Source organism: Alosa pseudoharengus, unplaced genomic scaffold (assembly GCF_046254945.1).
Source record: "Alosa pseudoharengus isolate Yale_2024_CS ecotype anadromous, Long Island Sound unplaced genomic scaffold, YU_APseudo_1.1 YU_APseudo_1.1_scf_11, whole genome shotgun sequence".
In the NCBI taxonomy this organism is placed as follows: Eukaryota; Metazoa; Chordata; class Actinopteri; order Clupeiformes; family Clupeidae; genus Alosa; species Alosa pseudoharengus.
Window position 1 is genome coordinate 4,802,521 of NW_027468576.1, and position 22,932 is coordinate 4,825,452.

General features: G+C 40.1%; 1 protein-coding gene across 5 annotated transcripts in view; it reads right to left on the reverse strand.

Moving 5' to 3' along the window:
- cep350 (centrosomal protein 350) overlaps positions 1–22,932 on the reverse strand; it is an 89,161-nt gene that overhangs the window by 17,474 nt on the left and 48,755 nt on the right. For 4 of the 5 annotated variants that reach the window (XM_076277791.1, XM_076277789.1, XM_076277788.1 and 1 more), the window contains 10 exons: positions 21,176–21,314; positions 20,320–20,456; positions 19,919–20,096; positions 17,032–17,264; positions 11,295–11,458; positions 9,926–10,048; positions 3,841–3,944; positions 3,376–3,497; positions 3,073–3,272; positions 731–927 (listed from right to left, as the gene is read on the reverse strand). In XM_076277791.1, the coding sequence (XP_076133906.1) occupies positions 731–927; positions 3,073–3,272; positions 3,376–3,497; positions 3,841–3,944; positions 9,926–10,048; positions 11,295–11,458; positions 17,032–17,264; positions 19,919–20,096; positions 20,320–20,456; positions 21,176–21,314 (1,597 nt within the window). The remainder of the gene's footprint in view (positions 1–730; positions 928–3,072; positions 3,273–3,375; positions 3,498–3,840; positions 3,945–9,925; positions 10,049–11,294; positions 11,459–17,031; positions 17,265–19,918; positions 20,097–20,319; positions 20,457–21,175; positions 21,315–22,932) is intronic. The other variant, XM_076277790.1, reaches the window with a different exon arrangement.

The window sequence follows — 22,932 nt, forward strand, 5'->3', positions numbered from 1 at the left end:
CATTCTTGTAACAGTATTGTGGGTAGGCCTACATCAGCCTACTATGGATAGTAATATTACATTGACTGAAACTTCTCCATATTTAGCGGGGTCAAATTTATTAGGTTAACAGGGGTTCTATAATCAATTGTTATTTCCAACAGCGTGTGGAAGCTTCACGATTTCCTTCGACCACTCCCAGTTCCCTCTTTGGTCCTGACGAGTGACGTCTTATACTTAGTACAAGTGCTTCGAAGTGGCTGGCTCTAATAGCCTACACCTCCCAATAGTGACAAAAGAACTCCAACATTCTCCTATTTACATGCTGTGATTTGTATAGTTACAACGTTTACAAATGTCAAAAAAGACACAACCATTTTGTAAGAATACATACTTGGAACTATGTTTTCATTCAGGCAAATGACTGCTCCTTCGGGTTTGAAGAAGTAACACCGGAGCTTTTCAGGTGTTGCCTGCAAATCATTCCGCCAAAGTAGCAGTGCTTCGCCTGAATGTGAACATAGTACCAAGTATGTATACGCTTACAAAATGGCTGTGGAGAGTAACTACACGCACAGAGATGAGAAGGGTATGTATCAACTTATCTATCTCTGGGGAATACGGTGAATAAGCTAAAGTCCCAAAAAGTCGGCATGTTCCTTTAATGCTTGCCCTTATGATTTAATCTGATTCATTTTACTAAATATCCTTACAAACTCCTCACGGAGGAAAGTGTATCATATTTTCATACTTTTTTAGGTGTTCCAGCCATGCAAGCTCTGCTCTGGTCTTCTCCTTCAGTGCTCGCTGGCGAAGCTGCAGCAAAGAACTCTGATGTTGTGCACGCACTTCCTCCTCTTTCATGTACTGCCGCACCATCTCCATAGTAAACCTGGAGAAGCTGTTCTGTCCACTGGAGAAAGGTATACTGTTGTCTTGCTGAAACGCCTGCCAAAGCATGTGCCAAAGCCGATTAGCATAGCATATAGTATGATGCATAGCGAACAAGTATAATTACAGTCTGCCCAACACCAAAAACAATAGTGAGGGGTCAGCAATCAGACACAACACTCAGCAACAATGGTCCAATACAATTAAGTGGGTTTCTTACACTGATGAATACAAGCCAACATCAGTCCACACTATGAGGCTCACCAACATATTATAAAATCACAGCAGGCACAGCAGTGTCACTGCTCACACTGACCGCTGGTCAGAATACAGTTAGGGGTCCAAACCCTTTGATAAACCGGGAAAAGTGTTATTCAGACCTGCCAACCTTGAAGAAAGTTTGAGTACCATCTCAAGCCAGAGAAAAACAATTGCTCGTCAGCCTTCATATATGCGGCCAAAAACATGCAAGATAGGCCTAGGCTACATTTTGGATAGCTGACCCATCATTAATGTTGGATATCTATCTAAATTCGATCAATTGTGTTCCTGAAAAGGCAAACTGAATTTTTTACAGTAGCTCAATATAAAATGGCAATCTGTCTAAGAGCCAAATCCTGATCTATGAAAATCACTTGTGTTGATAGGGACTGATGTGGATATGTTGTATATTTTTATTATATTTTAGTCCATGAGCCAGCAGAGAAGTCAGTGCCATGAAAAGGCACCAAACCAAACCGGTTTTATTTTGTATACCCCCACATGATAAAAATGTGTGATGGACTTTCCAAGCTCACAGCTGAAGATTTCTACAGCCTCTTAAGTAAATTTCCTAGATTCACACACTTAATTGATCTCAGGTGCCAAGTGAGTGAATGTGTGAGATCACATGGGCTCAGATAGGTAAGAATGGGATTGGGACAGCACCAAAGTCTGTGAGTCTGTGAGTCCGGACTTTGGGATTGGCCCATTGTCAAATGGCTGCTGTGTCCTGCTGTGAAAACACCCTCAAATCTAAGTGTGACAAAATGAGGCTGAACACCCTCTCAATCGTTTTATATGATATAAGACTTTGATCATTCAAAAAAAGTCTATCTGAAATCTATCTGAAAAACTGGGGGCTCAACAACTCTTCAAATGTGTCATTTTATTTTGCCAAGCCAAATGTTGGAAGATGTTTAAGTACCCACCATTCTAGGTTATACTTGAGCTATACCCCTGACATTCCATGTCTGGATGCAATTAGTAACGGATATTGACTGTAGAACATGCGAAGGCTACAGGTGAGATAGTTCTCCAGATATTGCTGTTTAAAAATGGCTTTTCAGAGTATGATGCCAAAAGCAGTCCACTCTTTGTGAATCTCCCCCACATTTTAGAATGGGTTTTGTTTCACAATCCTCTCCAGGGTGCGGTTATCCCTATTGCTTGTACACTTTTTTCAACCACATCTTTTCCTTCCCTTCGCCTCTATCAATGTGCTTGGACACAGAGCTCTGTGGACAGCCAGCCTCTTTAGCAATGACCTTTTGTGTCTTGCCCTCCTTGTGCAAGGTGTCAATGGTCGTCTTCTGGACAACTGTCAAGTTAGCAGTCTTCCCCATGATTGTGTAGCCTACAGAACTAGACTGAGAGACCATTTAAAGGCCTTTGCAGGTGTTTTGAGTTAATTAGCTGATTAGAGTGTGGCACCAGTATTGTCTTAAATATTGAATCTTTTCACAATATTCTTATTTTCTGAGATACTGAATTTGGGGTTTTCATTAGTTGTCAGTTATAATCATCAACATTAAAAGATATAATCACTTGAAATATATCAGTCTGTGTGGAATGAATGTATACATTATACAAGTTTCACGTTTTAAATAGAATTACTGAAATAAATCAACTTTTTTCATGATATTCTAATTATATGACCAGCACCTGTATATATATTTATTTTTTGAGATGACAATAAACTCTCTAAAAAGGTCTTGTCACTTTCTCTCGCTATCTCACTCTTGCATAAAATCGATTTGCAAGAGATTCTAATTCACATACTGTTCAGTTTCCCGGAGAAGTGGGATGTCTGCTCGTTTTTGGGAAAATGTTAAGTGACAAATAGTACCGGCATACTTTGATGTGAAAATGCGTACAGGTTGGCAGGTCTGGCTGTGTTGGTTAAAAGACACTGGATTTGAGCAATGAGAACCAAGTCTAAACCTTGGAAGAATCCAGAGATATAGCCAGGTCCTGTGCAGGCTCTTCTTCTGACTCTTCATGTCGGCTCTGCTTCTTCTCCAGGGTACCTCGGCGATGAGACTCTGAGGGTAGCAGCGATCGGAATGATCGCTCCTCTATCTCATCTTCAGTCATAGACTCATCAAACTTCAGAGAGTACTCTGTGGCCACTGACATGCTATCTGTTTTGAAAGTGAAAATTATTTGTCATTATGAGTTTATAACAGTCATTTTGACATTTTACCTACATTTGAGGGTATATCATGGTCCTATGTTATCAAATACCTTTGTCATCGTGAGGGGAGGGAATGCTGTCACTGGGAGTTGCATTGTCCTGGGCCTCCTCCAAAACGCCCCTTCTTTCCTCAAATGATGACAAAGAAGCGCTCATATGAGCGCCACTGCCACTGTTGGACAATATAAGTTGCTGATTACATTAAACTCTATGGGAAATACCTGTTTCTAGCAAGATGTGTGTCACCATTTCAAAAGGTTCAATTAAATTATGGTGCACGCACAATATAAACCAAGGGCCTCGCCAGTAATTCTGGATCAATCCCCAGGAATCACATCCCTGTCAAAGACACCTGACAGGTCTCATTTCCCAAAGCATCAACCCTTCCTGAACCTTAATCAGGGCATGAGCCCAATCCTAACCACTGCAATAGGTTCACACCACTTTAAAATGTTGCTTTGTAATAACAAACTTAGAAGCAGAGAAACTAGAAATTGAGGTATAGTCACAGTTACCTGACAGTTCTGGAGGATGTTGGGGTCTGCATTAGAAAAGTGTACTGAGGCTCGTCACAGTGGGATGTGATGGTGGGTGCCTGAATACTCAGCCTGCTGGCTATCTGAAAGTGGGGGAAATATTCCAAATGAACACAAAACATGCAGAAAAAGAAACTGTACATACCATGCTGCACCCATGTATGGACAATGAGGTAGAGACTACAAGAACGAACAATAAAACTGTATTTACAATGTGTAGGGTATTCAGAGACAACTTTATTTAGTCAACCACAAAGGCTAGTTGTTTCTTGCTAGAGTATGAAGCTTCAGATACATCTGAAAATCCCTGTCCAGTCCTTTCCTGCCATTTTTTATTCACTCTAAGGCTACATTTACTCCATCAGTTAAATGTGACCAAATTCCGATTTTTTGCTCATATGTGACATGAGGTGATGTGAATCATGAACGTGTAAACAGGAAAAAAGCAAATGGATTCTGATATTCGTTTTCAGGCCTCATGCATATGTGGAAATAAATCAGATATGCATCGGATATGTGCCAATGCAACTATCATGTAGAGGGACAGATTGGTTCTCTTTCGAACATTTGTTCGGTATCTCACTATGGGAAGTGCCCTCTGGCGTGACCAACCACGGAAGCACCTATTGCACGACGTTCTTCTATAGACAGACTAATCGCAGCCCAGGGGCAGAGCCCCTATGTCACCCCTTTATATTCGGCTGCACAACCCTCTTCGCTCATTCTCGCTTTCTTCCCGTGAAGACCACAATCTTCCTCAGCATCTACTTCCTACTGAACTGTCCATCGATAGACCGTCAAGGCTCTGTCCCCGGGCGTAGGACTGCTTACTTGCTGAGCGCTTTCATTAGCACCAACCAAATCAGCTTCATTGCTGGACTTTCTAACACGTTAAAGTGAGCAAAAAAACAAAACAAAATATAGCCGCAAGCGGCAATGGTGGGCCCGAGCACCTGCAGGCCGGAACCCGTGACATTTCAGAATCAAACAAAGCACCGACGTGGTGCATTTGTAAAATGTACATATTTGATGTGTGTGCTATTTGTTTTTGCATGTTATTTTCTGGCACATTTACTTGCTTGGCCAGGTAGGGGCGCAATGCAAGGCAGGCCCATTGTGTGTCATCATAATCATAATATAAATTAACCTGAGAAATTTCAGATTATTCATTTTAAGCAAAGAACATTTCTGATACACTTTTTGGCCAGATGGTGGCGCTATATTAGGCATTTGAATTACACATGTGAATATCATCACAATAATGATATCCAATATTTTGCTAAGTTTCAGATCAACCAATATAGGCATTACCAATTTCTGGCACATTTTCCTGCTTGGCCAGATGGTGGCGCTATGCCAGGCAGGCCCATAGGGTCTCTGGATATCATCATTATTATAATATCTACTAACCTGAAAAGTTTCAGACCTTTCATTCAAAGCATAGAGCATTTCTGGCATATTTCCTGTTTGGCCAGATGGTGGCGCTATGCTAGGCATATGAATTATATGTGTGAATATCATCACAATAATGATATCCAATATTTTATAAAGTTTCAGATCAGTCACTTAAGGCATTGTCCATTTCTGACACATTTCCTACTTGGCCAGGTAGTGGCCCATTGGGTGTCTGAATATCATCATAATCATAATATCTATTAAGCTGAGAAGTTTCAGACCATTCATTCAATGCACTGTGACTTTATAACACATTTCCTGTTTATGTGGTGAGATATTAAAATCATGACATATTACAACATATCAAAAATCCCTTCGCAATTTAACATCAGCAACATCTTGGCATCATATTTGCCAAATTTCACATGAATCTGACAAACCGTCTAGGGGGAGTATGTTAAAATTGATCATGTGACATCAGTGTAATTGCCATTCTTTCTGTTGCCAGGTGGTGGCGCTATGCCAAATATGCATTATGGGCATGTCAATATCATCACTCCCATGGTATTCAAAGACCTGTGAAATTTAAAACATTTCAAGCCATGCATGGTGAATTAAGACACATGTATTGTTTATGTGGAAGGGTATTAAAATTCAGAGTTTTGCCATTTCGTCAAATTACAATATATCAAAAAAAGCTTCACAATTTAGAATCAGAAGCATATTGGCATCATGTATACCAACTTTCACATGAATCGGATCAACCATCTAGGAGGAGTACGTTAAAATTGATCATGTCCACAATGCACAAAATCCCAATTACCTCACTTCCTGTGGGCGTGGCTAATGGCATGTTAATACAACAGTTGATTGTTTTTGGGAGTTACACGAACCCACCAAATTTGGTGTGTGTATCTAAAACTATATGCCAACCACAGTCACAGTGACATAAGGGGGCGCTATGGAGTTCTGGAGTCCCAGTGCCAAGGCTTTTCCCCTGTGTATTCATGGTACCTCTTGACGTGTGTGCCAAATTTCATGCATTTTCACCGATGGGAAGAACCTCTTTTGGCATCACAATTTATCACATTTTAGTCCGCACAAAATCCCAAATACCTCACTTCCTGTTGAGCATGGCTAATGCATTGTACATACGAAAGTTGTTCATCTTGGGGAGATACACACACCTACCAAATTTGATGCGTCTAGCTGAAAGTATGTGCCAACCACTGCCTCAATCACCTAAGGGGGCGCTACTGAGTCCCTGGGCCACGCCCGGGGCCAAGCTCTTGTACCTAACTGCTTTACGTGACACCTGATGTGTGTGCCTAATTTCAAGACTTTTCACCCATCTTAACCACCTCAAAAAAGGAAAACGCTCTGAGACAAAGTTAGTATAATAATATTAATCCTTACAAAAACAAATAGGGCCTTGCGCCCTTCGGTGCTCGGGCCCTAATTAGACCGAGAAGAACCTTTCTGTGCTCTGTAGATATGGCTGCCTCCACCAGTGGAACGGCGGAACAGGTTAAGGATGTTTAATCACATCCATGCCTCGCCGCCTGCAGAGACATGATTTTAGGAAGAGATCCACATGTTATGTGCATTGTGTGTATGGGCACTAAACATGCCCAGGCGTCGCTAGCGGATCCAGACAGTTGCGATCACTGCCGAGGCATGTCCACCAAAGTTCTGGAACGTCGCCCCCGTGTTGCAGCTACCTCAAGGTGCGACCCTCCTCTTAACGGCCACTCCCAGGCGGGGGAAAACGTTGGAAAGACCACTCAACTGCCACCAATTTGAGACTGGTGGAGGACGTCAGTGCAGCTGCAGCCGACATAGAGGAGGAGGAGGTTGAAGACATGATTTCCAACATCCTCCATGATGACCAAGAGGAGGACAAGGAAGGGACTTTTCTCCACACAGAAACGTCCTGCCCGCCTAGCTCTAGTTCTTGTAACAAAGAAGGGCAGGAGCTACGGCCGATTCTTGAATCGAGTTTTGAACAAACACTTCAGAAAATATACGTTCAGAATGCTCACGTACAGCACTCTGTTTCGTTCAATACATCCCGGGGACTGGTTCACTACATGCGATCTACGCAACGCATATCTGCATATTGGCGTGTTCAGCTCGCACAGAAAATACCTAACATTTGCTTTTCAGGGAAATGTGAAAAGGAGAACTCTCCTTTTCCCCTAACTTCCTGTTCCTGTTTTAAACTGTTAGAATTACCTTGTGCAATAGACACAAAGACTTTGCAACCACATTCACCTGCACTCACCCTTTAATTATTTGTTTGAAGGGTATCATTGTATTGCTGAATATGTGTTTATGTCTTGGGTTATGTCTTGTACTAAGCTCAGGGGTGTGATTTGAAGAATCACACCCCTGTAAGCTGTTGATTTTAACTGTGTGGGGATATTGGTATCTCCCCTCTAACATGGTTTAGCCCAATTCACTGATTGGGGTAATTGGCTGGCCTATTTAAAGGCTGGCTCATTTCACACATAGGAGAGAGAAGGCTAAAGAGAAAAGTCTTGTGTGGTCAGGAGTCTGGAGAGGGCCAACTTGAGAGGTTGTACTAGAGGGTGAATTGTGCTATTGTTTTTAATAACCTGTTTGGTTGATCTTTGTTTCTTTTTGTCAAGTCTTTTCGTTTGTTATTTGTCGGCACTATTGTCGCACTGTAAATAAATCTGCACTGTTGACCAAAATCCATGTTTGCTTACTGTGTCTTCACCCCATCATCACTTCACCTCAGTGAGTCCTAGCTGCTCATCCTGCATGTAGGTATGGACCGCAAGGGCCGTATTTTCACAGGAAGGGTTTACAAATACTTCTCAGCCCCCTACGGGTTAAGTCTAGCCCCCCGTACATTTACCAAAGTTATAGAAGCAGCACTGACTCCCCTCAGACAGTCGGGACAGTTCTGGACGACTTATCTCCTGTGCGCTGCAACACAAAGGTGAGTGGCATCCCTGCGATTATGCCCCCGGAGGCATCTCAGACGCATAGTGAAAATATCACTGGTGTGCCTCACAGCACTCAACTGGTGGAAAAACACTCAGAACGGGCTCTCCCCTGGGAGTTGTGTATGAGAGAAAGGTAGTCACGATAGATGCAAGTTGTCAATTAGATCTGGGAGAAGTACGGCAAGGCCACCGTAGATCTCTTAATCTCACACAAAAACGCTCAATGCCCGCTGTTCTTTTCTCTCAAAGACGCGGATGCACCGCTGGGTGTGGAGACGCTGACACAATCCTGGCCGAATACACTTTACGCATTCCCACCACTCAGCCTAAGTTCTCAGACACTCGCCAGAGTAAGAGAGCACGGACTATCTCTCCTGTTAGCAGCCCTGAATTGGCCCAGGAGGCTGTGGTTAGCGGAGATCAGCCAGATGTTAGCTGGAGAACCCTGGCCTCTACCTCTGCGCAGAGACTTACTATCTTAGGTTCAGGGGCAAATTCTACATCCAAGCCAGATTGTCTGGCACTTTGGGTCTGGCCCATCAGCGGTTAAACCTGAATGCTGCAGGTCTTCCTCGAGGTCATTGCCACTATTCAAAGTGCCAGAGCCCCGTATCGCGCGCATTTTACGACTGTAAATGGCATGTGTTTGAAAATTGGAGTGAGGACAGAGAGGTCATCCCTTTCCAGTGCTCAGTTACCAATGTGTTGTGTTTTTTGCAAGGACTTCTGGACAAGGAAAAAGCCTTCACCACTATTTAAGTTTACTTGGCTGCTATATCTGCTTGTCATGTTGGGTTCGGCAAACTCTCGGTGGGTTGCCATCCACTGATTAAGTAGTTCATGAAAGCTGTACGCCATTTTCATCCGCCACCGAAGCCTACAATGCCGCCATGGTACCTGACCATGGTCATGAAAGCTCTCTCAGAAGCCCCTTTCGAGCCTTTGGATAGTGTTGATATGAAACACTTCACGTTGAAGACGACTTTGCTATTGGCTTTAGTCTCAGCAAAGAGAGTGAGCGAAATGCAGGCACTTTTGATTCACCCGACGTGCATGAAGTTTAACCCATTCGCACTGGATGCTGCATGACGCAACATTGACCCTCCCGCTGGATGCTGCGTAGCGCAACATTGACCCTCCTGCTGGATGCTGCGTAGCGCAGCATGCTTTTTATTTCATGTTTCTAGGTGCTACAGAGGCTTAGATATTACATTTTGGTAGACGTTGACAATTTTTAGTATGTTTTCAGAAAACTCTCAGGAAATAAGGTTATTTAGTCTAGAATGCCATAGGATTCTATAGGCGTTTTTAGCAGGCATTTTAGGAGTAAATGGGTTAAAGGAACCATATGTAAGATTGTGGCTAAAACTGGTACTGCAATCACTTTCAAATTACTGTAGAGCGATGTATCCCCTCCCCCTCCCCCCTGACTCGAGGTTGCCAACACAGATGCCGAAACACTACTGACTTTGTGATTAGTAGATAGGTGGAGGGTGGCGCAGACACAGATATCTGATATGGGCCACTTTGAAATGTAGATCTAAACAGGCAGTCAAAAGATCAGATATAAGCAAAAAATCTGAACTGTGCATCAAGGCCTGCCAGTGTAAACATAGCCAATTCAAGAGCATATTAGGTTTAAGAGTATTAAGTCAAGAGCCTGACTTTATACATGACATTATGATATGACTAACCTGAGGATAACAAACCTGTGTTTCTCTCTGCTGTGCATTTTCCACTTCTATCTGCGATTCAAAATCTTGCTCGGCTTTCACTTTAAGTTGGTGAAAGTCCTGTTCATGAGCTTGTTGCTGGGACTGAATAAGACAAAAAAAAAATCATGGAATAAGATATTACATGCTCTAGATATACACAATATTATAACAATGTGTCCCAGCATGCTTTACTTGCTACCTGGATAATTTCCGCAAATATTATTAAGGTAAGATGAATGATAAGATCATTAAGCTTTACTGTGTTCGGTGGGTTAACCAATGGCATCGCCTGCAATCTCCGTGGAAACTACAGTTACTGTAGGAACTAAGGAAACCATTTAAGGTTTTCTGTGCAGCACCCTTAAGTAAATCCCTTACCTAAGGAGAAATTAAGCCTTAAGGGTCATACTTAAGGAAAAAAAACTGAAGGTGCTTTGTGCAACCGGCCACTGTTCACTAGATAGCACCTAGGTTCAAAGAATTCTGAATAGTACCAGGAACCTGTTGGTCAAAAAAAGCGAAGAGAGGTGATACCTTTCACCACTCACTTCACTAACTCTCTCTTATTCAGGGCACTGTTAGTCATACTGTATAGTTCTTGTATTGCACAACTACTGAAGATAAATGGCAAAGGCTTTTAAATGTGTCTTCTCAACTTAAGTACTGTATTTTCCTTTTTTTCATAGTGTGGCTGTTCACTTCTAGTCAGGTACGACTTATATATTAAAATATATATAGTGGTAATTTTTTTTTTTTTTTTAATGTTAGTCAGTATGAACTGACATGAACCCTACATGAAACATTACCGTCTACAGCCGCGAGGGGGCACTGTAGGCTTGTGGAATGAGATCGGAAGCTTGGTGAACTTGTGATAATCATGCTTTGTAATTGCCATCTTTTTTCACAGCAAGATTTCTGAAATATGTTGATGGTTATGTCAGATTTGTAAATCTCAATCTGTCCATTTCTTTCCACAAAACCCACCAGAAGTAATTTAAGGGGTTATTTATCAACATTTTCTCTGGGGGGGCATGCCAACGGAACCTCTTATATTCTGTCCCGATGGGGCACAGAGGCTCATGCTTGACACATCATAACCTTTTGCGTAACGTTGGGACCACATGTCGTGATATAGCTGCCCTTTTTATTTTTTCACCTCTGCCCTTAAAGAAGTCTGTGCTGCCACTGTGCGAAATTAATCAAATTGCAGTGCGTTGAGCTCTCAGGGTCACCTGAGGATTTTAAATCATCGTTTAAGAAATACACACACATACACACACACCAACAACCACACCCACGACAATGCTAGTGATTTCAAATTCACTTGCATGCATAAACTGCCATTCACCTTGAGGACATGAGCTAGGGACAAGGCCTCCTGTTGTGCCAGGGAAACCCCACGTATACGTTCAACATCACTTAGCTGTCGTATAGACTCCTCAATAGAATCCAAGTACATGAGTTCTGCTGCCATGCGCTGTTGTAAAGCACCTGGAGCACACTGCAGCCCACCTAGGAGAGACAGAGAATATGAGACATCATCAACATTCCGTTTTCATTTTAAAACATTTTAAAACTTTAAAGCTTTTCGTCCACACAAGTGTATTCAGCTTTGTAATAGAAACACAGTGTCCATACTTCACTCGGAAAACACACATCGCAAAACAAACTGTATTGGTAAAAACGCTAAAATAATTGTTTGCATGTAGCATTTAATAGTTTTGGGTATTTTGGCGACTCTAGAACTCCCCCTAGAGTCACGCAATATTCATATTTTACCTTGCTGTTGTAAACACTTCTCACGGCTTGGGCCCTACCCCCTGCACACAGTGTATGTGCATTAGTTTTGGAGCTGAAGGACTAGCAACAGGCAAAGACAATCTCCAGAGAGCTATATCTACTGACCAGATAATGTTTCACGATTCTAGCAAGATGTTTCAGTCACCGTCAAATTGCAAGGATGGTTCTGGCCTGCCAGCTATGCTAGGTGCACGATTCTCCCCATTACAAGTTTGTTTACCATTGAAATGCCTTTGAAGCTGTTATATAAAGGTATATAGTGCTGCTTTAACTAACAGTTGTCAGCAAAGACAAGTAACCAAAACTTGTCATTTGATATCAACGTCTGTAGTGTTGGTCGTTATTACACAGCTGATTTTTTCTGGGAAAAGGTAATTTATAGTACATAATCATACATGTACTTTTTATAGTATATTTATGGTAAATGTGGAGACAATGAGGGGACAATGAGATACTATAATGTTCAATGTAAGTGGATTTTTTGTTGGTAGGCTGTTGCTTGGTTTTATGCTGATACCCAGGGGGCAAAAGGGGTTTTACAGACATGGAATTTTGTAAAAGGTTGTGACCCAGAAATGATGTCTAGGACCTTCAAGGATCATAACCTGGTCAACTAACTACTTGAAACCTACAGCGAGGGTCCAAACAACGTAAATGCTGCTTTTAACACGCAATCATACTAGCATGGTCAAATTCTGTTGTTGAAATCTGCATGATACTGTATCTACACAATAGTTTATGCTAGAAACAAAAAGAGCACACCTATTAAAAGAGTGGAATATAAACGTTCAGATGCATTCTGCATGTAATGCAATCGAAGATGCACTTAAAATATTATAATTATAAAACATTATATTGTAATCGGTCACATTTTTTTCCACTTCTTTGACATGACTTATCAAAAAACAAACTATGAAAATATGTTTTATCAGGATGAACTAGTTTCACTTACCACATAGCAATTATGGCCCATCACACATCATAACCATTTCACTCTAAGTGACCATAGCCTATCCAATGTCCAAGTTTCACTAGCCTACCTGAAAAAGTATCGCAGTTTGTTAGCCTAATTGATGTTTGTAGTTATGGTTCTGGTATATATTTTGTTTGCATATTTATTTAACTTAATGCAATGTCTATTAATTGCACAAGTCATTTTCTGTTTTAAAACAAAAAAAAAAGATGGCTCTTCTATGTTGTCAGGGACGCAGTAGGTGCGGGAGTAGGCCTAAGAATATGCGAGTGTGCAGGAGCGCACACAGAAGATATTTATTTCCATTCCAATAACTTCCCACATTACATTTCCGTTTGCACGTTTCTTTGTCTCGTTTTCCTACTGTTTAGTTTTTCTCCTCAAACTTGAACTGCTCCATTTCTTATCCTGGACTGCCACCTACTGGATAGAAAAGGCGGTTACACTCTACTTGACAGTAAAAGTGACACTCTACTTCGACATAAAAGTGACATGACACTGTCATGAATGTGTCATAAACAAGTCATAAACGTTTATGACATAACGCTACTGCTCCATTTCTTATCCTGGACTGCCACCTGTCGTTACTTGACAGTATCGACATAAAAGTGACATGTCACTGTCATGAACGTGTCATAAACAAGTCATAAACGTTTATGACATAACGCTTCTGTTATTAAATGACATTCATTTTTTGCCATAACAAGTTAGGATTAGAATTTGGTTTAAGGTTAGGGTTAGGATTAGGGTTAGAGGTTAGGATTAGGGTTCATGTGTCATGACAGTGTCATGTGTTTATGACAGTGTCATGTCACTCTTATGTCGATACTGTCAAAGTGTTACCGAAAAGGCAACAACCAAGTAATTATGTGAATAAAAATCTACAACATGTTTGAATGGCCAAAAACAGGATAAATCAGGGGGAGTATATCACATTTAACCTTGGTGTTAGGGTAGCCTACTCTGCACATGTCATTGACAGTGAGTGGTGACTAGTTATCATGCTAAAAAATTGACACCAGGCACTACGCTGATGCCTGAGCCAAAGGGAAAATTATAATAAGAGAGATGTTGACGTTGGACTTTAAAATCTATAATGTTGGTTTGGCTCTTCATTGATTCACTCATCTGCCAAAATTGTTTTTAAGATATGTTCATGCTAAATAAGTTGAACCAGCTTTGCTCTATTTCTGAACTTATGTTTGATGGAAATTTCAAACACATGCCATTTCCATTAAATGTATGATTATTTTTTGCTTTCTTCGACATCACAATTTTAACGTCTAGTAATTAATAACAACATACAGTTGTTCGCCAACATAATCACATATTTTGAGGCACACAGACATATGTGCAGAAAATGTTAAGTGCTTACCCTGATCATGAAAATAGGTTAGGTTTTTCTATGACCGATGCCAATCTTTAGAAGTCAGGCTCAGCCGAAGGCCTTTATACGGCTGTTATATTCTACCATTCTATATACCATTCTAACAAGATCTGTGGATCTGCGTTGAATCTGTGCAGCCCAAAATCCTCTCGTGAATGATCCTCAGTTTAACTTAAGCAGAGCAGAGCTCAGCCTACCTAGAGCCTTCTTGTGCTGGTGTGTTTGCACTTTACTGTGCTAGTCGGGGAAACAAATAAACAAACTCTTCGGTGGGACGAGTAGATAAGTAGTTCTAAGTTGTATTTTAGAATTGTATTTGCATTTCGTTGGCTTGGGTTTTGTATTATTACAGATAAATATGTTAACCATTCCTGCTTCAGTTCCAGACAGGTCATCTTTATAAAAGTTATTAAAACCTTCGGGGCTAACCCCTTTCATTTCTGCTGCAGCAGGTTGTGCGCAACAGAGTAGACAGACACAAGATGCAGTCCGAGGAGTTGCCGCTTTATTCAGTTAGCCGCAGTTGAAACTAAACATAAGTTTCCCTCACAAACTCTGATTTGATCACTAGCTTTTCCCAGCTTCTAGCCATTTATCTGCGTTGAGCATAGGTATGCTCCATAGATATGAAAACAATTCACACACTGTCGCTGGCCACTCACTCGCAACTCACTGACGTCAGGTTCCCTTAAAGGAGCCACACATAGGCCTAGGCTACTGCTATTTTGTTGACTGCTATATCATTGAGCAGTTTTTCCCAAACTTTTTTTCTGGGGACCCACTTTTTAAAAATGACAGACCATCGCGACCCATTCACTTCAGAGCAAACAATCATCCACCAATATTGTTTTATTGTTTTAGGCCACAGGTTCTCAAACTTTTCTATGCCCCCCCCCCCCCCCCCCCCTCAAAAAAATATTCTACAGTAAATACTTTCAAAGCTGTAAAAAGTTTTGTACAAACACACAGCCTCAGGCTTTTCTCATCCTGCTTTGAGCACAGTTGTGTTGTATTTTGAGCATCATTAGCGTGGAAAGTTGGAAATGACTACCGAAAAGATACGCCTGTCACGGTATGTTGTGACAGGCTATGTTGTAAGAATGAAACAAGAGGCTTTTGCGCAATAGCCAAAAGATAACGTGCCTTTATTGTAGGCTATCCAGGTAGAGTTCACAAGGTGAAAAACGAGAGGAAATAATAGCGTTTAAAATGTCCATTTAAATTGTAGCCTAATATAATGTGCTGTAGTGTGTTTTGAATCCGAAATATTAAGGAATGTGAGGAGGTTGCTATTACTTTAAAGAGTGCATCTACAATTGAAAATATCTACAGCCTATGACGCAAATTGAATAGCCATGTCCGGTATACGGATGTCTGCTTTAGTTGACTAGATTTTAATCGGTCAAGCTGAAGAGATGGTGTCCGTTAATGTTTGTGCAAAAAAGCTGATTCATGTCCCTTGCATTTTGCAACTGCGAGGTCCATGGCAGGCGCCCCACAGAAATGTTTCATTTTGTGAGTGAGATGTCCACGCTGTCCCCTCTGTGACGCGTTCGCCCCCCAGTTTCAGAGCTATTCTAAATGCAAAATTGCACATAGGGCCGTGACTGTAGTTAACAAACTAGATCCTAGTAGAAAACTGTTAGCTTTCCTGGCTAAATGGTATAAGTTAGGCCTATTACACAACATAAATTGTGCTGGTGACCCAAATAAAATCTCCTGCAACCCACCTGTGGGTCGCGACCCAGTCTTTGGGAACCAATGGCATTGAGGACTATTATGAGTTGTGTCCATCATTGATGGTAGGTAAAATTACTGCAATTAAATTATATGCTTATACTGTCCCCAATTCACTTTTCACATTTTTTTAAGAGTAATATTATCGGTTATCGTATCGGTATCAGCCACAACAAACCAATAAATATTGGTTAACGTTATCGGCCCTAAAATTCCATATCAGCGCATCTCTATTATATCTGATTAATTTTGTAAGCCACAACACAATTACACAATCCCCTTCTATTGTTTGTGTAAGTAGTTGGCCTGTTAACCTAGACTCTGCCTCCTCTCGTGCAGCTCGCGGCTGCTCAACTGATGTTCTCACTTCTCCTTGGATAGTTTTTTATTTTTTGAAATAGCCTATATTTCTGGCAAATGAAAATGCTTTTCATAAGTTGATAGTACTGACAATAGTTAGGCTGCAATGTTTAAATTAAAATAATTTTACTGTCATGTTATGGATAGAAATCTAGCCCATAAAGAAGCAGACACGTTTGTTTCTTTAGCCAGGTGTAATGCTACTGTTGCAATCAGGAAAACCCTGATGCTAAGAATAAATAGAAAGAGGAACACGGACATTCAAAAGGAGGATTAATCTTTTTTGTAGGCTAGCATAACCCTTCTGGTTGATATGTCAACGTAACCAAAATAACACTGTTAAAAAAACGTGTTTAACACGTTAGTTTGGTACTTGGTATGCCACTTAACTGATGCATAAAGCTTCAAACCTGAACATTTCCCAAAGGCACTGACCTTTGCAAGTACAAGGTAAAGGTAGGATACATAGACGTCAGTTAGAGAAGCAGACGGAACGGAAACTCAACGGAACATTTGACGGTCACATTGGCATCTTATCAGTTGTTACATTGGAGCATTTCTCATGCTAATAAGTCATTCAGTGATGGGGAATTTGTGATGTGTGTCAGATATCTTTGTTGCTTTCTACACATTCCTGAAAACGATAATTTGTAGCATCTGCCAAGTGTCTCACTTTAAATGAAAAAGAGAAGATCTATTTAAACTGTAGGCCTAAGTCGCTGTTGTAGTGTGGGCATCTTTTTTTGTTGTGCGGCTCTTTTGAGTTGCGTGGAAATGTATTTTGGCTCTTCATGCTGGACTGGTTAGCCACCCCTGACCTAGACTTACCTGCAGTTACTACTGGTTCGGCAACACGATTTTTGGGGGCAGGACTGGCATTTCCTTTAAGCGATGAAGAAATGGCAGAAGTGCTGTGAAGAGCCCAGTTAGGAGAAGGTGATTCCACAACCCCTCCCTTATCACCAGTTAGGCCACTGCCCTTAGAGCTGGTTGTAGGATCAGAGTCAGCTGAGGGGCATACAGTTGTCCTTCTTTGGCTTGTCTTGCTGTGCACAAATAGGCTGTAAAAGAGAACAAAGGTAGGAAATACTTCAAGAATAAGCAACACAAAAAAACAGATAATTAGTTAATATATAATATTACAATAATAATAATAATAATAATAATAATAATAATAATAATAATAATAAAATGTATTTATATAGCACTTTTCAAGCACAAAGCACAAAGTGCTCTACAGACAGACAGACAAACAAACAAAACAAAGCAAAAAACAAAACAAAAGTAATGATAACAATAATAATAATAATAGTAATAATAATAATGATAAAATAGTAAAATATCAAACTACAAACTATCAAACACAAACTTAACTAAATATATATAAAAAAAGAAAATAGAAAAAGTATACAATATGTATTATGTATTTATGTATATGTAGTTATGGCTAAAATACTGACCTCACTACTAGTTTAAATTTAATTTAAGATAAACTTATTATAAAGAAACAAGTTTGGTACAATATGTTTTACTGTTCTGTAGTGGTGGTCAGCCAGTTAATCATAAGCAATTCCAAGTACAGGCACCAGAGAAGTTAAATCTTTAACATCCTTAAATGTATATCTCGTTAATTTAAAAAGGCAGATTTTGCCAACACAAAACCCAAATCTAAATAATCCATTCATTTCAATTCCTTCATTTAGTTCAAGTTTTTGATGATTCATGTCAACCAGTCCTTCAGAATTCTTTCAAGCACAACAAAAACTCATTCAACCAAAGAAAACCGATCAAACCAACATGATCCCTAGATTGTGCTACCAGTTAAGGAAGCCTCAAAAAACTCACAACTGATCAATCCCTGAATACTTCAAGTTCAAGTTATTTTAACTGTCTGTTTATACTTATAAACTGTATACAACTTGTAGTGAAATGTGAAACTGGTATGCTCTACAAATAGATCAGAGATAAAATAGTAGTAATAAATATACTGCTAATCAGTGGCAGACTGTCAGGGCCTGCTAAAACTACCATTCCTGCAGGTCTAACTATTTTCAAACTGATGAAAAAAGCATGGGATTCTTTAATATTGTGTAAGTTTACCATTTATTATTTGGGTCATTCTGTGTCGAATCAGATGAGGTTGTTGCTGCACTGTCTCAGATTTTGTTCAAACCTTGTCCCATAACTAAGGCCTGTAAAATATTTCTGTTCAAATCCTGTCTTGATATTATTTTCAGCCCTTGGAATTACTTCAGTTTTACAGGCTGAAAATCACATTTTCTGGCAAGCATTGTTTGGGCATTATTATAATCACAAGTATTATTCATAGGCAGCCCAAACGTTGTAGGGTGGAAGACAAATGTGTTTTCAGCATAATTGAACCATTAAAAGTACGACAGTCCCATTCATTTTCTCCAAGGCACTAGATTTGGGGGGAAAAAGTGCAAAAAGTGTGACATTGAGGGCAGTATAGACTTGTTTCTGTACGCATTTGGTATCAATCATTATTTATTTCTTTACATACTATATTTGATTAATGTTGTACCGATATTCTCCACATATAATGGGCTTGAAGATTTCAAGGAGGTTGTGTTTTTTTCATAAAATTAAAATTGTATTCGGGGTAGCTAGTAGGCACTTGAAAATATATGTTAAAGTAGCTCAGTATATGGGCATTTAGTGTACAAAGTAAATGCCCCCCCCCCCCTTTAGTCCTATGAACATTACCAGAAAATGCAATCACATATTTTTTTATCCTTAATATCGTCACGTGCATTTGTTGCAAAGACTTCAAATATTGGCTCAACATTAATAAAGTATTGTACTTGCAGACAAAATAATGATTGGTGCCATGTAGATACAAAATAATGAGTTTACAAGACCCTCAATATCACCAGTTTTGCACTTTTTTCCATATCTAGGGTCTTATATAAAACTAATGGGCATGCAGTACAAACTTTTAACTGTCCAATCATAACAAAAAAAACATGCTTTGAAAAAAATAGATTTTGTTGTATTCCCCTTTTAGTTATTCATGGTCTGGCAAGTCTGTATTTAAGTTCCCCTTTGTCTCCTTTTGTCAGTTCTTGCTGTGTGTTCATGTCGGAGGTTTGCATCGGAGGTTAATGTTTATTCTTTTTAGATACCCTTATTTTGGGCACAGAAATTTATTTAAAAAAGTAATTTATTGATCTTTGGTAATAAAACCATTTTTGCGGAATTTGCAATCCTGGCTCCCTGTGTCGACTGCTCGATCCCTCGCACCCATAAAACAAGCACTCAAATGAAAATGTGCATCTGTAGGCTACTGCACGAAGGTGTCAGTTAGAAGAAATAATTAGTGTGAATAGCTTGTGTTTTTTCTAGACCCTTCAGCTAGTGTGCTAAAATGTATTGGTGTGGGGGGGGGGCGCTGTGGCGCAACTGGTTAACTGGTTAGCGCCCATACCATATACGGGTCCCCGTACACGCTCGCTTCCGGTCACTCTCTTTATTGTCCTATCTGATTAAAGCCAGAAAAAAAAAATATCATGGTGCATCACAGAAAGCCAAGTGTGGATGATGAAATTTGCGTCATCCACCCCATCCGCAGACCGTAGGTGTCGAAGTATACTTACTACCTTAGCCTTTTGTAGCGAACACACCTGTTACTTTACCGTTACTGCATGGCCAGGGTTGCCTGGTTGTAGGGAAATCCTGGCAGAGGCTCACATACCTATGCAATGAGTAGACTGAAGCAGCCCCTGTTGTACTGTCAGTGTCCAAGCCTTTAAGAGAACTGTGAGTAGAGTTCCCCTTAGAGCCCTCTTTCATGTAACCCAAAGACCCAGGCTCTATGACTGCAGACCAGTCATCTCCCAAACCCTCCACCAGTGTGACATCAACACTTGCCTCTGATGAAAAAGTGGATAGTTATATTAGATCAGATAAATAATATAATCAAACCAATTAGAAGAGCAAATCCATCCAACATGCTAAATATTGATGTATTTAGACAATAATACAGAGAATATTGCATCTTTAAGCGATGGTTCGGAGTAATTCCCCCGAACCATCGCTTTAAAGATGTGAGGCATGCAATTAGTCCTTTACTATGAAGAACTGATCATATCTTACCCATGTCTAGGGAACTAGAAGCAGAGCAGAATGATGATGCATGAGATCCCACTGGGGAGAAGGACTGTGTGTCTGATTTCTCATGTTTCAAGTCATCTTGAGGACTATTTCCTTGCTTGTTTGCTACATTGCTGATGCTGTAATAAAGATATTCACAACATAGACATAACAGAGTTGATAACAATTTTCTTAAAATATGTATGTGGGAATGCTGTAACGATTAATGCTCCATCAGGGACGCCTTTATAGCAACACAATACAGGAATTTATATTTTGTTTTTTATAGCCAACTTGTTTTGGTATAGTCTTCAAATTAATTTACATACTTCAATCATGTGTTCCATCAGCTGCTGCCAGGTGTGAATTTTATTTCAAATACAAGTACACTTAAATTAATGAATTTATGCATAGAGCATATTTATTATATTATGTCCTAAATCCTTGTAATAATAATCTAGCCAAAAAAATGTCTGGTCCCTGTCCTATAACAGAAACATAGGCTTATAAACCCAAGACTTCATACTACATTACATTCACCATTTGACATATTTCTATCTATTTCTAAAACGTTCAATAACCTACAATCACAAATTCCTGGAGGCATTGGACAGATTATGAAGAAAATTCAGTGCATACCAATTAAAATACCTCAAGTCAATCAACAACTAGAAACTCCAAGTCCAAGTGTAGTTCAAGTGTAGTTCAGAGCCAAAACAGTCACTGGCTTGCCAAAGTGCACACAAGCTAAGACAATATAGTCCAATACTGTTCATAAAATGCTACATGAATACTAAACTACATGGCTGAGAAAACTGAAATCTATTTCAATCTAAAAAGAGGAGATGCATTGACATACCTATGCCTGTTTGGATTCCTGATGACTGGTTTACTGTTGGAGTTACTACCCTGTGAGGACATGTTATTCTCACGATGGCCCTCAGAATGACCAGTGGAGGAGACAGGACTAGATCTCCCACTTCTCCTGTCAGACATTACTGGGTAAAGAGAAAATATAGTGGAGAGCATCGTCAAACAGAGTGGGAGATCCAGTCCCAGACTTTACAAATACAGAATACAGAGCTACGGTGAAGGACTAAAATGATACAAGAAATTAAATGCCAAAAATAAAAAGGGCAAAATTACAGTAGCAATTATCTAAGATGCTAAACATTACATAGTTTACTTTATTATAATTAAAGCAACACCAAAGCACTTTTCCTTTGTCGCACACACGGTATTTGTTTATCCAGCACCGGCTTTGGAAATAACCATGTCCACAGACAAGGTAGAGTATGTTGAATGATTTTATGAAAGTATGATGTATTATGACATCAGAAGCAAGTCAAATTTGTAGTTTCTTATGTCTCATTCCATCGAACTACAGGTCCGCTACCCGATCTGGCAAACTTGGATAGTGCGGTTATAGCTGATAGAGGGCCACAAAGCGAAGTGCCGTTCGCCCTGTTACGAGTTGATGAACCACTGAAATGATTTTGGAAACATTACAAGGACAAAGCTTGGGATTTGTGTAAAAACATAAAAGGGAAACTGTGGTATCCTTCTACATCAAGTCCGGTCAAATTATTCATTATGTTTTAAATCAGACAAGAGGCATTCCTCTTCACTGCTGAGTACTGCACTGATAATAAGCGAAGCTGCGAAGGTGTTTCTACCTTCTTTCCTCTACCATTAAAGTCTATGACAGCCCATAGAACCGTCTCGTAAACTTGGCACACTCATTGGAGACAGCACCACTAACTGGTCAATGTTGGACGTGTGTTCACACGCGTATCTTTTGACTTGTTTGCCCGATTTTCAAAGTTGAGGTACCGTTGGAATCCTTGGACCAAGCGAAGTTGAACGCCATATTCGCCATATTGGATTTTTCCGCATTCTTCAAAAATCAAAAAGCTTTCCTTGGTCCCAAATTTTTTCACATTTTCACCATATTTGGCACAGACTATCTTCAGACCATGCGTTACAACGGCAATACTTTCTGGAGCCATTGACAAACACGTTCGCCCATGTCAGCTAGTATCTCTGTAATGCTTTCATGTATCAAAACCTAATTTAGTAAATGGACTCATGACACCATTGTGAGGATGCACAAGAAGTTTGACCTTTGACTTCTAGGGGGGCACTGATATTAGCAAAAATGTATTTTGGCTTGAAACTATTGATGTGTTTGGATTTAAAACTTACTAGCTGTGTTTGTTAATACTATGGGAGGTCCTTAGTCTGATCAATACCAATCTGGCCGTCATATTGGATATTACCTTGGAACATGAAAACATTTCCAAAAGTCACAATTTTTGGCCGTTCGTCACAAAACTTGGCATAGATCAGTGGTCCCCAAACTACGGCACCTTATTTTGGGTGGCCCAGCAAAACATTTCCGTGGTATATAGCATCTGGCCCACACGGGAGTACGACATCGTCAAACTATGACTCCGTAATTTCCCCCATTCATTCTCTATGGCGAGTCTTAACAGTACACATGTAATACTCTTTTTTTTTTGGCGCTGTTTCGCATTTGCCATTAAAAAGGGAATGAAATGTAGGCCTACCTGCAAACAATGTAAGAGGCCTATACTGACTGCATCAGTGCTCAAA